The sequence below is a fragment of the Falco naumanni genome, chromosome 6 (genome assembly GCF_017639655.2).
Source record: "Falco naumanni isolate bFalNau1 chromosome 6, bFalNau1.pat, whole genome shotgun sequence".
Classification (NCBI taxonomy): Eukaryota; Metazoa; Chordata; class Aves; order Falconiformes; family Falconidae; genus Falco; species Falco naumanni.
This window is the reverse complement of record NC_054059.1, coordinates 9,211,706-9,227,157: the sequence shown is the minus strand read 5'-3', so window position 1 is coordinate 9,227,157 and position 15,452 is coordinate 9,211,706. Positions and strand designations below refer to the sequence as shown.

At 38.1% G+C, this 15,452-nt stretch overlaps 1 protein-coding gene across 4 annotated transcripts in view; it reads right to left on the bottom strand.

Moving 5' to 3' along the window:
* Window positions 1–15,452, bottom strand: part of LOC121089854 (pleckstrin homology domain interacting protein) — a 118,501-nt gene that overhangs the window by 24,145 nt on the left and 78,904 nt on the right. For all 4 annotated transcript variants that reach the window (XR_005828401.1, XM_040597521.1, XM_040597522.1 and 1 more), the window contains 7 exons: window positions 11,739–11,879; window positions 10,773–10,849; window positions 9,835–10,066; window positions 6,481–6,600; window positions 2,909–3,016; window positions 2,392–2,516; window positions 2,107–2,189 (listed from right to left, as the gene is read on the bottom strand). Coding sequence is in view for 3 of the 4 variants with exons in the window: in XM_040597521.1 (XP_040453455.1) it covers window positions 2,107–2,189; window positions 2,392–2,516; window positions 2,909–3,016; window positions 6,481–6,600; window positions 9,835–10,066; window positions 10,773–10,849; window positions 11,739–11,879 (886 nt within the window). In the remaining variant the exon portion in view is untranslated. The remainder of the gene's footprint in view (window positions 1–2,106; window positions 2,190–2,391; window positions 2,517–2,908; window positions 3,017–6,480; window positions 6,601–9,834; window positions 10,067–10,772; window positions 10,850–11,738; window positions 11,880–15,452) is intronic.

Below are 15,452 nucleotides of genomic sequence, written 5' to 3'. Positions count from 1 at the left end.
GTTTCACCATCCAAAAGAGGAATTGAAGAATGAAGTCTAACACACACTTGTCAGTTACAGGCTGGCATTAGACACCATTGGCCTGAAACTCACGTTATTTACATTGAAGGCTTGATAAAAGGTTCTGGCACTTTCAACACCTTTTGCGTAGCTCCGACTCTTACCACACTGCAAGTTTCTCGAAGTACAGTTACCAGCCCAGGAAGGAGATGATACCTGCACTCAGTCTTAAAAGCAGTGAGGGTAACATTACAAAGTCCCTCTACTCCTGGATCTCTGTCATGATGGCTGACAGACGACTTCTGGCTAGGCTGTTCACGGACAAGGTACAGCAGTCATTCTGCTGCCATGATCTTGTAGGAAAACATGTTTGGCATGGCAAAGGAGGACAAGACCACAGATCCATAACTACCAGGAAGGAGCAAAGCTTGGTGACATATTAGTAGATGCGGACTAATCTTGTCTCTTAAGGAATCTTTAAACTGAAATCATCTTTAAAGAAGAAATGGAGGTTTACATTTCCTATTGAATCAGAAGCCTAAGGTCTTTACCGAATTCCCTACAGAATTGAAGACTAGCTGTCTTTTTGGACAACATAACAAAGTGCGATATCAAACTTATTGATTTATACATCTACTTTTAAGGCACACATCCCAAGCAAGGGTATCATGATACATCAAAGGACAGGAAACCAACTCATCTTTCCTGGCAGAAAAGTCAGGTAAGAAACAATAAACATGGTTTTTAACATCCAGCTGTGCTACTTCTTCAGGTGACTTAGTTACAATGAATCTTAGGAGAGGACAGCACTTTGAAAGCAACAAATACAGACTAAGGAGGCAGTATATTTGCAGAAATGTATCAGTTGTTCCCTCAAGGCAATCAGATACACATCATGTTTTTGCATTAAAATCCTCCATTCTCCTATATGCCTGAAGTGGCAAGAAATGCTGGCAAGTCAACTGTGTACGTGCGAGCCACAGCTCCTTATGGAAGAACCGCAGGAATCGAGCAGGTACAGTTAATCACTGTTACATTACAGAAAGATTATTTAACATTGAGACATGCTTTTTAAAAAAGAAAAAAAAAAAAAAAAGGAAGGCTATCCATTTCATTTTCAGGAGCATGTCACTTCACAAAACCCACTGAGATACTGGAAAGGACTTAATGGTACCTATCATTCTGCAAACATGGCATCACATACCAATTTCTCTCTTAGGGGAACAGTGCTCATCCTGAATTCTGAAGCATCAGTAACACTTGCTTAATCTTCTAAGTTTCAGGGACAATCTAAGGCTGTTCTTATGAATGAGAACATACGTATTTCTTGACCTCTTGAAACAAACCACCATATTAGAGGATCATTTTGTCATAATGCAGCTTTCTCTCCCCCTAATCAAGATTTCATTGCTGAGAGGCAATCGTTGTTATCATATGGAAAACATGACTAGGAAATAGATATGACTGGAGGACATTCCTGTCATGGACACTCTCCGATATCCAGAATTTCGAAATAAGTAAGCACAGGGCAAAGTAAAATGAATCAGAAAACACTTCCACATCATGCAGCAGTGAATTATAATTATATACACTTCAATGAAGGTAAACCATATAGGGTTTAGAACAGAATTCAAACAAGTCTAAAGAGATGGGAAGGACATTCTCTTGGTACAATCCAGAGATCAAAAATTTCAAATGGCGGGGAAAGTTCTTCCTTATTTCCAGCAGAAATTCATGGGAAAAAAATCTAGTAGCAATGCAGTTGTAAGAGGGCCTTCAGTCAAAAAAAAAAAAAAGACAAGCAATATATAGGCTACAATAAGCTATCAGTTACCAATAAACACCGTATTTCTAAAAAGTATTCTTTTCCTCTCTGCAAACATATAACTGAGAATTTTCTTTGCACTTTTTTTTACAGATAACATTGTTTGCTGGCTGTAGCTTCAAAGCAGAACTCCACATCCAGTGGACAGAGGTTATGATCAGATTTCAGCATAGTATTAGGATTTATTTACCGTAACCTATTCTTAATCAGTTCTCATGAAAATAAGCAGACACTTAAAACAACAAAAAAACCACACCACCACGCCCCCTGCCACAACTCACCTATATTCCATCGTCTATGTTTTGCATCATCAAACTGCTGCCTCAAAACTAGGAAATCTATGACATCTGGCATATCATGGTACCTAATTACAACAGAACACACAACTATTAAGCGGTAAAACAGCAAAAGCATAAAGTTGAGCACTTACATAAAAAAATTAACACTCCGAATTCAACACTTCAAAAGCAAAACCTCAAATCATGACATTAATGGGATTTTTTAAACTTTCAACCTCACCCCCTGCAAGGAAGCCCCCAATTTGAATATAATATTGATTTCCTTACTTCATGGTGAATGATCCTCCAGTTAGTTTACCCGTATCAGGGTCAAGAAAAGCTAGTTTAAGACAGCAGAGAGTAGGCAATCCTACTTCATACTTAATCCCAACAATTTTCATTAGCTCTTGCTCCTGGAATAAACAAAACGTTATATACCACCACTGAAGTTAAGCTGATAATAATAACTTTCTCAAACATGAAAATATGGGTATACTGAAAAGACATGTCAAAGTTCAGTACCCAAAAATTAATCTTTCAAAACAAGCTATTATTTCACAATGTAACTTGTCTGAAAAATATTTTTCTATGAACTGTAACCACCTCACCTGCTCAAGCAGATGCAAAAAGGAGTACAGTTTAAGGTCTGATTTCATTTGACTGTTACACTAAGTTAATATTTTAAGATCAGGAGGAAAAGCTAAGAGCACAACATTAGAAACATACTGTATCAAGAATCTTCTTTCAGTTTAGTTTTCAAATTTTCAGTATTAAGGTATAAACAAAAATTAAAAAGAAGTCATACCCGTAATTCCATTTTATGCCATGGTTGTTTCTTGGGATTAATACTATATATTTTGTTCTTCTTGGCCATTACCACATATGCTTCATGACCTTGTCGGAAATAGTAGACCTAAAAGTGAAATGTGACAGTTAGAGACTTCAATGAGCTGTAATGCTAGCATATCACCACCATGCAGTGTATGTCCTTTCTATTTTATCATTAACTTTTGCCCACTCTTAAGAACCAGTTACTTTTGCAGGAAACCAAAAATTAAACAGTGAACAGTTAAAGCAGGTATAATAGAAACATTTCCAGAAAAAGTAGGAAAGATTTAGAACAATTTTCCCTATGAGCAAAATATCCTAAATCACTCATATGAGACCAAAATCAGATCAGTAATAACATCTACTTATCATCACACTATAGAACAATTCCATGTTCTCCACATATATATATACACACGCACATCTATACAGTAACATGAATTCCACTAATACACCTGGTTATTCATCACTATAGGACACACCTAAAAAGACAGTGAAGTTTATCTCTAAATTCTCTGACTTATCATATCTTTTTGGAAAAAAAAATCCATTCTAGAGGAAAATTCAGCTGTTGTTACTGTCCTGGTAAGTTCTTGGTGTTCGGTCCCACACCACCAAACAAACAGTCTAACAGACATGAGCAAACTGCAAATAGACATTTCAAGTGCTTATTAAAAATTTTCAAATCCTTCCACTATAAATTCCCATGGTTCAGACATCTAGAGTCTATTAGTTTTATTTTGATCCTGTTGTATATGATACCACGTGGATGAATGGTTTTGTTATAAACCATCACTGTAATGAAGTAGTAAGCTGAAAACCTTAAACATATATTCAAGGAATGCATCTGAAATGTGAAACATTCCTTGAACTAATCAGAACAAAGACCTGATAAACAGCTGTATTCTAGGTATGACGCATTCCAATTAAATGAACCCTCTTAAAAGCGGCCAAAGCAGTAAACATGGGGTTTCCATCAAGTAGGATGAGGGAACAACAGCTTAAATATAAAGGCCTAGCAAAAAAAGCAGAGTGAAAAGCCCTCAGTAAGTTTTAAAATACATTTATAAAATTAAACACACTAATATTTATATTTCCACATGCTTTCCAAAACCGTTGTTTTTATAAAATATTATGAACAAATGTCTGTCAAATTTCTACATTAACAGTTACTGAGCTTTCTTAATGTCACATGGCAATTATTTTATTTTACTTTTAAATGACGGACTCAGTACCATAATTTTTTTATGTTTAGGCTACTGAGAGACAGATCTAAAATAATGCAAGTTTAAATTACACTTGCAACGTTGTCATAATTGTTTCCTGTACCTTCCAGTGAATCAAAACAAAAAAATCCACTCAGTGACACAGGCTACACACAATTCCTCCTACGCTAACTGCTTCTGCTGAACCTCTGTGTAAACTCAACCCACTGTTTACAGACGTGAAACATTTTTATTTTGTAAATGGCTCTAAGCATTGCATCTTCTGTCAGAAGAACAAATTAGAAAGATATATGTGGAAAAAATAATTTATGCCTTTTCCCAGGAAATTATCTTTTTAATCTTGATAAATTCCTGCTTCTGCATGTTGTAGTTAGTACCCAGACAAAAACTGTTCTTTATTGTCTTAATGGCAGAATACTCCAATGAGTATGTACTGTATTTTGATAATCAGACAGGGAAGTTGCAGTCCCATCTCTCTGGTATGTTTCCACTGTTCCTTAAGACGCATGACAAAGGTCTGTAAATAGCAGTATTCAGAAAGGGAAAAGGGATGGTATGTGCTATTCTTATGCACCGAGTGTAACTAAATAGAACACTACTGTTTCTTCTTGTTTGCACAGCTGTAAGAGAACAAATTTGAAATATCTCTCCTCCCAAATCTTTATAAAACGTACCAACCATCCACCAAAATGTCCAAAGGCTACACAAGACCTCTTCTCATCACATTTTTCTAATTAAACTGATCTATTTCTGTGGATCTCAAAAGTAACTTTCTAGATGAACAGGTTCTTTTCACATCTTAAGCAAATCTGGGGAGGGCAAGTATCAGAGATGGAATTTTTAGACAGAGCAGCGTGATTACAAACGTACTCTCTATTGGTGCAACTACTCCTACCTTCTAGGCACAGGACAGAAAATTTCCTCTTCACCAATACAAAAAAAGCATTTTTCACAAAAGGATACAGCCTACTTAGATATTCCTAGTACACACTGCACATGCTATTCAGCAGGTGCCAAATCAAATACACCAGTTTATCTTACTAAACTGACACAATGTTAAAGTCTCCTGAGCAATATGGTAGAGATAAATCCTTGGCTGCTTCACTGTATCCAGATGGTATCAGGCACCAAATATATTTATTTGGACTTGATCTTTTGAACAGTATCCAAAACATGCTTTCTGGAGGGTATAAATACCTAACCATTTTCTCCAGTTGCAACTCTCAACTTGAAGTGCTCCTTCCCTCCCTCATGAGCAATGCTGATGTCATTTCTGCATAGCTGTGCTGTGAACTGCATCAGCAAAGTGATCCAGTAAAAACAGAACTGCTTGCACACGCAACCTCTGCTCCTGATCAAGTTTTGAAGGTGGTGCCTACAAACAGCTCTAGCTCAGGTCCAAATTTAATCAACTTTGCCGCCATATCAAGGATTTCTCCAACTGCATTCTGAAGGTATGAGCAACACACTGCTCCCTGAAGAGCCAACAGACTGCACGTTACAGCATAAGCCAGCTATTTCCTCTTATTTAACCTGAGGAGATTTTAGGAAACATGCACAGACTCTCATTTTCAAGACTGCCTTCTATCTGATACTCCGTATTCACACAATTCACTGTAACGTTCACATGCTATATATTCCAAAGTAGGAATTGGTGGGTGTTCTTTTGTTATTGTATTTCAAGACATCTGGGCCACGTTTCCAGAGTGTTTACAGTCTAGTTCATATAAAATACACATATGCAAAACTTCTCATTGTTTCCCGTTGTGAGAGATCAGCAGAAGTTTTCTGACATCAGAAACACAAGTGAAAAGGACAGTTCTTCTTCAGAACAAATAAGTTTCAAAAAAACCAAAAACCAAAAACCAAACACACACAAAAAACCACTCTCTCCCCCCAAGCTTTAATTCCTGGATTTTACTTCAATCTCCAAACTGAAGTTTTGCAAACAAATTCATATTTGATTTCTTACCTATTCTTCAGCGTGCAAGATGCTCTACAACTAAGGACTATTTTCACTAGATAAAGTGTCTCACATGGCTTGTATACACATGTCATAAGGGAATTAACAAAACAAACGTAGTACAAGAAGGAACGTTACTGCAACAACGTGGAATTAAAGGGAAGTCAAAGCAACACTGTGCAGAATATATTTTAAGTATGGGAAAGGCTAAAGGAAGTGAAAGCAAATTTTAGCCAGATCAATATTTTGAAGAAAATGCAACATATTCTGCTACTAAATCTCTGGAAAAAAAATGCACAGATGAAAAAAGGCAAAAACAAGCTGAAAGAAGCAAGAACACAGAGGGAAAAGCTACAATACCTCATCCCCCATCTGTGGCACAAATGGGCACCGACGAGGAACAGTGTCTGTAATCCATGCTGAAGGCAGCCATTCTTCCAGTGTCAAACCATTTTCTGCCAGAACTCCTACAGCCAGCCTCTGAAGAAAATACATACAGAAGATTAATAGGAATAAACTAACATGTGAGGAAGCCTTGTATTTCGGGAAGCGTTTTATCAAAATCGATTGCCATTTCTTAAGTATATTTAATGTAAAAAGGAAATTATTACTAGTGTGAAGATAAATCTTACTTAACTGCTCACAGTAACACCAAGAACAAAACCATTAATAATCTGAAAAGCTAAGTGTTTTTTTTAGTTTGATGGGGTTTTTTTTAGTTTGTTGGTTTGGGGGTGTGTGTGCATGTCTTCTAAGAAAGACTGAATTTATTAACACACTAATAACTACGCCTCATGCCCAAAAAGATAAAACTGAAATATGCCGTTTGATTTAACCAAATTCACATGGTTGCCTTGGCCCAAAGACACTACAACTATACAGCTGCCTCCAACCAAGGAATGCCACAAACTGAGGGGGAAGAGATTAACAAACATAAACAGAGGTAAAGCACATGGAAATGACCTGGACTGGGTACATCCAGGTTACCTACTTTTGCATTTACTATAACTTGCTGTGGAACTGCATTTGCAGACTGCACATCCACATCACATATTTGTAAGTAACGAAGCTCACTGCAGTTGCTGGTCTTAGGTGCATCACTGCATGTTTGTGTCTAATATGACAGATAAAGCTGGCTTCGGTACAACCACTCAAGTAAGGTTGCTTTGAAATTATCACCAGAATCTTGCGCACGTACAGAAAGCAACTCGACAGTTGTACAGAAATCCACTCCATATAGCCACTGATGGAAAAGACTCTGCATCCCGAGACTGCAAATGGGATGCTCCAAGTGTAAAGCCATTGTACAAATTCAACTTTGTTTCTGCTTTTTTTCAAAAATGGGAACTACTTTGAGCGCACCACTGGAGCACCAGTGGGCACTGCACGAAAAAGCACACACAGTTAAGAACAAAGAAACAAACAAACAAAAAAAAAATCAAAACAGAATCTCTCCATTGCGATAAATCACTAACACAGAAGTACCTTGTGGATTCTGAGGTTCAAGCAGGTCTGTCTTGTGAAAAACTGATGCACTGCATCAGAGCAAAATCTGTCTAGCTTATCGGTGAATTATGGGAAGGTAGGAAGAAACAGCCTTTAAACAGAACATCTTCCCTTGTTGTAACTTCACACGTTAATCATCAGTTTAAGACCCTCTGGAAGCCAAGCCTGAACTCAGCTGATCGTCAGGACGAGACTAGTCCCAGTGACTTTGTCTAGCCATTTCTGAAACTCTACTAAACCCTTTAGTAATTAGTTCTACAACCTGATCACATGCTCAGGCGGTTTGGGCTTATTGTTTGCTTTCAGAGGGTGGGGGTGGAATGCAGAAAGGGCTTTTTTTGGAGCTTTGTCAGTGTCATTGGGTGTCAGTACTCAGCATAACAAAGTAAGGAAAGGAATCATTCTGCATTTATTCATTTTTCTAAACTATTCATAGTTTTATAAAAGCTTTTTTTATGATACCTCCTCCAAACTCTCTCTCTTTTAAGAATCAGCTTCTTTGTGTCTGCCCCAAAGAAAATATTCTGTACCCTTTGATCTTCCTGGCTGCTCCTTTCTTGCCCTTCTTCACTGCTGTACCATTTTTTAGATTTGATTTTTTGGTGGAGGAGGGTTAGAAACGTAAGTACTGTTCAAGATCTTGACAGCCTATGCATTAATAGAGAAGAGTGAAATTCTTTCTCTGCTCCCTTAATTCCTGAGGTTCTGTGCCTGGCTACAAAGATCGTCAAAACATCTTTCCTCAATGGAAAGCCATAATTTTCATTCAGGTTCAGAAATCAGGAAGAACTTTTTACCAGTAAGGACTGAAGCTCTCTGCCCAGTAAGGAAGTAGAATCTCCACCACAATAAACTCCAAAGACAAACATGTCAAGAATGACAGGTATAATTAATCCTACCTAGGGGCAGAGGGAGGATGGATGATTTTCTGACATGCCTTCCAGTCCAATATTTTCTTGTGATTCAAGAAAGGAACAGGTCATCTTTAAAATCTGAAATATCTAAATCTGCTATTTTTGTAATTGAAGATCTCCTGCACCTTGATAACTGAAACCAAAATAGATGCAAGATTCCCAAAACACTCAGTGCAGCTTTAATCTAAGTGGAAATACTAGACTGTCAGCCAGTCTTATATTTTATAATAAAAAGCTAATGTAGAGATTTCAACCGCTGAAACGCCCTCCACCATCTATCTTCCTGATTTCATACCTTCTTCTGGTTTAAAACTGTGTAAACACCAAGACACTATTAGTACTGACACTACAACCAATGACTGCCTACAACAAACAAAATGCCTAATCAAAGCGTAAACACTACCACCTAACATCCTGCCTATTATAGCAAAGATTCACAGCAAAGCTGATACTATGCCAACCTGCACATTAAAACAGCTATTTTGTCAGTCTACCTTCTAATGAGAGCCAAAACACTGAAATAACAAGCTTAAGAAATGCTGAAGACTTCTGATCTTATAAATAAAACAAATACAGTTATTTAGTTACTTAGATGGTACTGCAAAAATGGAAGCTATGAGCTTATAAACGCAATCTATCAGATAGACTGCTTCTGGTCTCTGTAAAGAAAGAATGAAGAAACAAAAGTTCTCTGATCTAACACTTAATTAAAAACAAAACCAAACCAAACCCCCCAAACCACACTGAAAATAACAGAAGTCACTGAAAATTTCCATGTACTGATCTAAACTGGAATAACATGGTTATATTAGAAAGCAAATAAAACACAGACAACAACAAAACCCTGATCAAGTGAAATTCCCCTTGATGGAAGTATAGCAGCAAGCATAATGCAAATATACACACGGAACTGATACAAATGAACGACACGATTGTGCAGACCTAAACGAAACTGCAATTAAGCAGGGAGACAGCACAGCTGAAGAAATACAGGCACGTGTTATACCCATACTCAACACACATTCATAGAAGGGAAGTTTCTGGTCTGAGAAAAGATGGGTGTTAATGGCATTAAAAGTGTTCCTTAAGAGAAACACATCTTATTTAGAATGCGTATCATTACAGCAATTATTATTTGACTTACAAGAGTCAGTAATTACCATTTATGATGGGTAGAAGTCATGATGTTTTCAAATTAGACAACATTAAGTTGCATACGCAACTGAATCATTCATCTAAATCTTTCTAAGACAGCAGGAGCGAGCATTCCTGTAATAGGCAAGGAACATCTAACCTTTTGTTTTCTCTCTTTGGGTTTCCTCTTCTTTGGTGATGTTGATGGTCCATCTTTCTCCTCCATCCCTTTCTTCTTTTCCTTTTTAATCTGCTTCTTTTGTTTTTCAGGTCCTTCTTCATCCTCTGAACTACTTTCTGCTTTCTTTGTTTTAATTTTAGGAATTTTCTTTGGTGGTTGCAAATTGATTCCTGCATCTGCCGTCCAGTCAGAATAATCACTAGAGTAGTCACTACACAGGATGTAACAACGAAAAAAGAAATTCAAAACCAAAAGTTAACAAGCAATTCAGATTTAATTGGATTATATAATACAACCCAATACAAGATTACAGTCCAGATGACTACAATATTTTAATAGTTAAAACCAATGCCTAAACCCCTATATTCTATCTACAATTTAAATGGTAATAAAACAAAAGCCTTGATATCACCCAGTTTAGCAAGAAGCTTAACTCCTAGCATCACCAGAAGTAAATACACTGTTCCCTTAGTCAATTCCAGATGAGAAACTAACATTAAGAGTCTGGATACTGTTCTCAGGGCTTCTGGTTTTGAACAGCTTTGAAGAAAAGTTAGCAACGAAAAAAACCTGCTAAAGAAACAAAGGATGGGTTGAAGCTACCTCAATCTTTGCTCTCTAATTTCAAACCAAGGGTCAGCAGAGACAATCGCACAGCTCAGACTGACAGTCACAATAAATTGCCACCACATGCCTAAAGCGTGCACGTGCCTGTAAAACCGAATCGGAAACAATTCTGCTTCCAGCAAACAAGGATGAAACCTTCCCTAAATTTCAATTAGTAAGGTAGCTGAAAATTAACTTCCATCTCTTCTTCTAAACATGTACAAATTTTAATTATTCATTAACTGTTTATGGAGAAGATTTTTTACGATTTATCAGCAGGACTTTTCTTTGTAAGCTATACTGTCACTTACCTAGAACTGCCATCACTGTGCCATGCTCTTTCGTCATCTTCTGACGTTCCACCACTGGCAACAACTACTTCCCCTTCCTAACAAGGCAGGTGGGCAGGGGTGGTGTGCAGAGGGGGAGGCAGGGAAAAAGAAAGCATTTTCTTTGGAACTCAAAAAAGTTATAATACATGATAACAATTCTTCTAGGCTTTGTATGTGTTATAAACATATAGCACTATGAAAGCTTTATATTATTAAAAAGGCGTTTTAGTTTGCAGATACTTTAATGGACTTAATTAAATGAAAAGAAGTAAGAAAACACTATGCATGGACAGATGCACAGTGTAGAGCAATATTTTTATAACATATAGCCAGGGGAGACTTAAGTGCTTCTCAACCTCCATGTAAAAAGGCTAGCTTATCTTTTGAAAATTATTTCCAGTCCTTTTAATGTAGTATTCCCATGTCTTTTAAATCAATATGAAACAAAACCCCAGTACAAACTTCATATACTCTTACTAATCTTTACTGTAGCTACAGAAGCACAGAACGGTTGAGGGTGGAAGGGACCCCTGGAGATCGTATTATCCAACCTCCCTGGTCAGGCAGGGCCACCTACAATCAGTGACCAAACTGCTACGCCATGTCAACCATACTGATTAGGCTGGTAAATATAGGGTAGATTTATGCAGATTTATTTAGATACTGCACACACATACTTTGCAAAATGCCCTTACAAACAAGCATTTCTCCCTCTTATCAATTACTTTTTAGTCAAAACTAAACACATAAACAGCATGTCAAAATGTAATTCAACATCATTTTTTTAAAGAGGTGAAAGAAAAACCACAACAAAAAATGCAACATGAGTTTCTCCTAGAAACAATGTTGAATTAGCTGACTAGAAACAATGTTCATTTAGCTGAAGCAGGAGCTTAGCAAGTAGAAACGGAATATATAAGATTGCCTCATGAATAAGGATCTTACATCTGAGGAACTATGTCCATTTTCTAACTCCTCAGCAGGCCTTGCTGTTTCTTCTACTGCATATCTCGTACGGTAGTTGTGCTGATTAGCTTGCTGTTTTCTTGAGTCACTAGTGTCTAGTAAATGATCGTGAGAATGATTCTGCGAAGACACAACAGTCAAAATACATCATTTTTTAGTATACGTTTTGTTAATACACAGACAACATTGTCTTTAATAACAGACTTCAGGAAGCAATTTTTGCAGTAGCAAAAAGATGCAAGTTTCAACATCACAAAATTCAAAACAAGCCGCAAGTCCAAAACTAAAAGAGCTGCTGAAGAAAACACTCCACATGCACAGTTGAATATATGGACCAAGCAGTTCAGTATATTCTGAAAACAATAAAAACATCTTTCTGGATATAACAGAATTTTTTAATCTTTGACTATTTAAACTCTTAATTCTCTACAAGGTACACATCAGTTAACTACTGATAAGCTGCCAAGAGCTTGTAACAGCTCAGAATTACACTAAACATGTCCACCAGAGGAAAGGGGACTCTTACAGAGAACGCCAGACTGTGTTATTTTGGGACTGAGGGGTCAGATCTGTTAGAAGAGAGATCCATACAGTAATATATCCCTTAGCATACTGAGATGGCTGTCTCCATAAAGCCCTTTAAATGGTACAATGATGCACAAAGAGTTCAAATGAATGAGTCAGTTGGAAAGAATGTGAGTTCTTGTGACGCTCAGGAGAATGAAATCTGCAATTAAGAAACACTTCACACTCCAGCATTAAGACATTTTGTTCCTCCTGTAGAATATACATAATGCAAACATTTTCTCTCAACACGAAGTGTCTAATCCTGTATTAGTCCCCAGCCCCCAGCAAAAAATCAAGAGCTATGATCTCAATTTTCTGTGTTTTGTGCTAATTTTTCTGGTTTGCATATTCAAACTTTAGCCTAGCTCAGATCCCACGAAATAGTTTCTGGACACATTCGCAGGTGCCACAGAAAGAGGTACACTTCCCCGGTGCTCTCTTTTTTCCATAAAGGAAACCTCAGATATCTAATAGTTGCTGATACGGTTGAAGAAACAGTCTGGGAGATGAAGAAAGCAGAACTGGAACAAACCACAGAAAAATATTAATATCATCAGAGCCTTCTAGTAGGGCAGACTGCTTGTACCTATTCCTCTTGGATTTTCTTCCTTTGCAGGAAAGAGATGATCTTTCCTGTCATGTATAATGAAAGTTGGTTCATGGGGTTAAATTTTTTCTCATTAAGGAAAAAAAAAACAACACAACACACTTTTTGGTGGAAACTGCTAAAACTTGGCTAAGCAGCAGTAGGCAAGATTTGGTTTTCCTTACCACAATTTTCCTTAAAGTGCAGAACTCTGATAGCTAGAGCTTTTCTCCTATCCCGCCTGTTAGAAGAAACACACCTTTTTCGCCATGACTGCAACGGTTCAGTAGGGCAGGCCAGCACGCTGCTCTGTACAACTGCATTACAGTTCTCGCCAAAGCACACAGGACCAACACGAACTGCTCTATGCTCTGTCTAGTAAGCACTGTGTTTCTGTTGTTCTGACCAGTCATTTCAAGGTGGGGAAGCTACCACTGACAGCACTGCTACCAGAGAAACCTCTCGGGAAACTGCTCAGCAACTGGTATCTTAACATTACCCAAGGCTTTCGAGACCTGAGGCATTCCTTCCTCTGGATTCAAACTGGCAGCACATACCGGACCTCAAGCTGCTCTGACCTGACCAGAACAGCTCTGAGGCAGCCCTAGGACTAGCAGCTGAGCCCGGCACATAGCCTTCTGTGCCTCAGCCTTCTGGGGCTGCTCGCTTCTGGTCCTGCTCGCTTCTGGTCAAGCTCTCAAGATTCATTGCTGAAGCAGAGAGGTCACAAAAGCCAGCGTTACAGCAACTCTTCTGCTACTGAAATGCGACTTTCTTGTAAGGCCCATCTGCCTCTTAGCATCATACGAAACATGGTATGAGGAAGCATGGACAACAGAATGGAAACACGTAAGCCCAGTGAAACAAATTTGTCAAATACCCTTCACAATAATGAGGATGTATTTTGCAGAAGCTATATTACAGTCCAACTGTAATGCTCGTGTCTTTTCTCTATAAACAGAAGTCCTAAAAATTCACATCCCCATTTCTACTCAGAGGTGAGATTTCTCAAATGGTTATTATAAATGTAGCTTTTCCCTATTTACACCAGAACTTCGAGCAATCTGGTCTGGTGGAAGGTGTTCCTGCCCATGGCAGGGGGTTGGAACTAGATAATCTTTAAGGCCCCTTCCAACCCAAACCATTCTATGATTACTAAGGATCCTTAGAAAACTGAAGGGCTTTGCATTACTCTTTGGGTTTGGAAAGTGTTAACTCTCTTTTGGCAGTTCAAAGCTTGTGAACAAAAAAACACCCCACGACCACCACAACCACCACTCATTCCCCTACAAAACAAATTTATTTTTTTTCACAGAAGCAAGGAACACCACTGTAAAACTACTGGGCCATAGTGATGCCAAAGGGTAACAAACTACTTTGGGAAAGATGCAATGCCAAAACAAGAATGAATGGAAAAAAGCCAAAAACAAAATCACAAGTAGTTATCCATAAGTAACAGAATGACAGAATGATTAGAGTTGGAAGGGACCTCTGGATGTCATCTCTGACCTCACTGCTCAAGCAGGGACCAGAAAATGGACCATGAGGTATGTATCTTCCAGATCTTGCAAAAAAATATATTTTATCATCACTCCTATTCAACACAGCTTTGCCAAAATCTGATGAGAAGCTGCAGGTCGGGCAGATCTTTATTTACCTGGGGCGGGGTGGAGTCAAGTGTGAAGGTTTGACTAAAAAGATGGAAGTATTATAAACTTTTTCTGACAGAGTGGAATCTATCACCAACATGTTCAACAACAACTGAGGAAACACAGCTGCTGGTCTTTGTCCCCATCCCCAACATATATCCCTAAAGAAAGAGCTTGAAATCAGACTCTCAGCTGTAATGGGAGGCTTAGAAATAAAGCTGAGATAACCTATGGTTTGATGTTCAATCCTCGCTTTCTCTCTTTCTTGATACACTTTGATGAACAGTCACGTATGCTGACAAGTGCCTTGTACCATATCCACAGCTTCCAGTTAGTATCAGCACATCTATAGATACATTAGAAATTACAGCTGCTGTCAGAACAGTTTTTCTGCAAAATGCAAATAATGGCATTTCCTGCATTTGAGAGGAATAGATACAAACATGTAATACGGACACTGCTGAGGGTCTTTGTAACACCATTTGTGAAAGATGAAGTGGAAACTCAGGGGTATCCTGACAACTCAGACCACTGCATTCTGCTGTCTTTATGACCCCGGCTTCACTGGGAAGCACAACTTTGCTGTGCTTTCACACAGGACGGCAGCAATTTTGGAAAGCTTTGGCTGTAGAAATTTCATAGGATTTCTTCCTCAGCAGCATCTACTCTTTATCTGAACATGGTTCCTCCTTCCTTAAGGTAACAGAAATTAGCCTCTACTACAAAGTTAAACAGGGGCAGGACACAAGCATACACCCAGTATCACAACCCCAACATTAAACAGATGCTCACAGCTTCTTTAAAGACAAAGAAAGGAAAATTTGGCTTTTTTGTCTGCACATGCTTTTCACAACATTACATTTGAAATGTTATGCTGAAAAAAAAATCAAT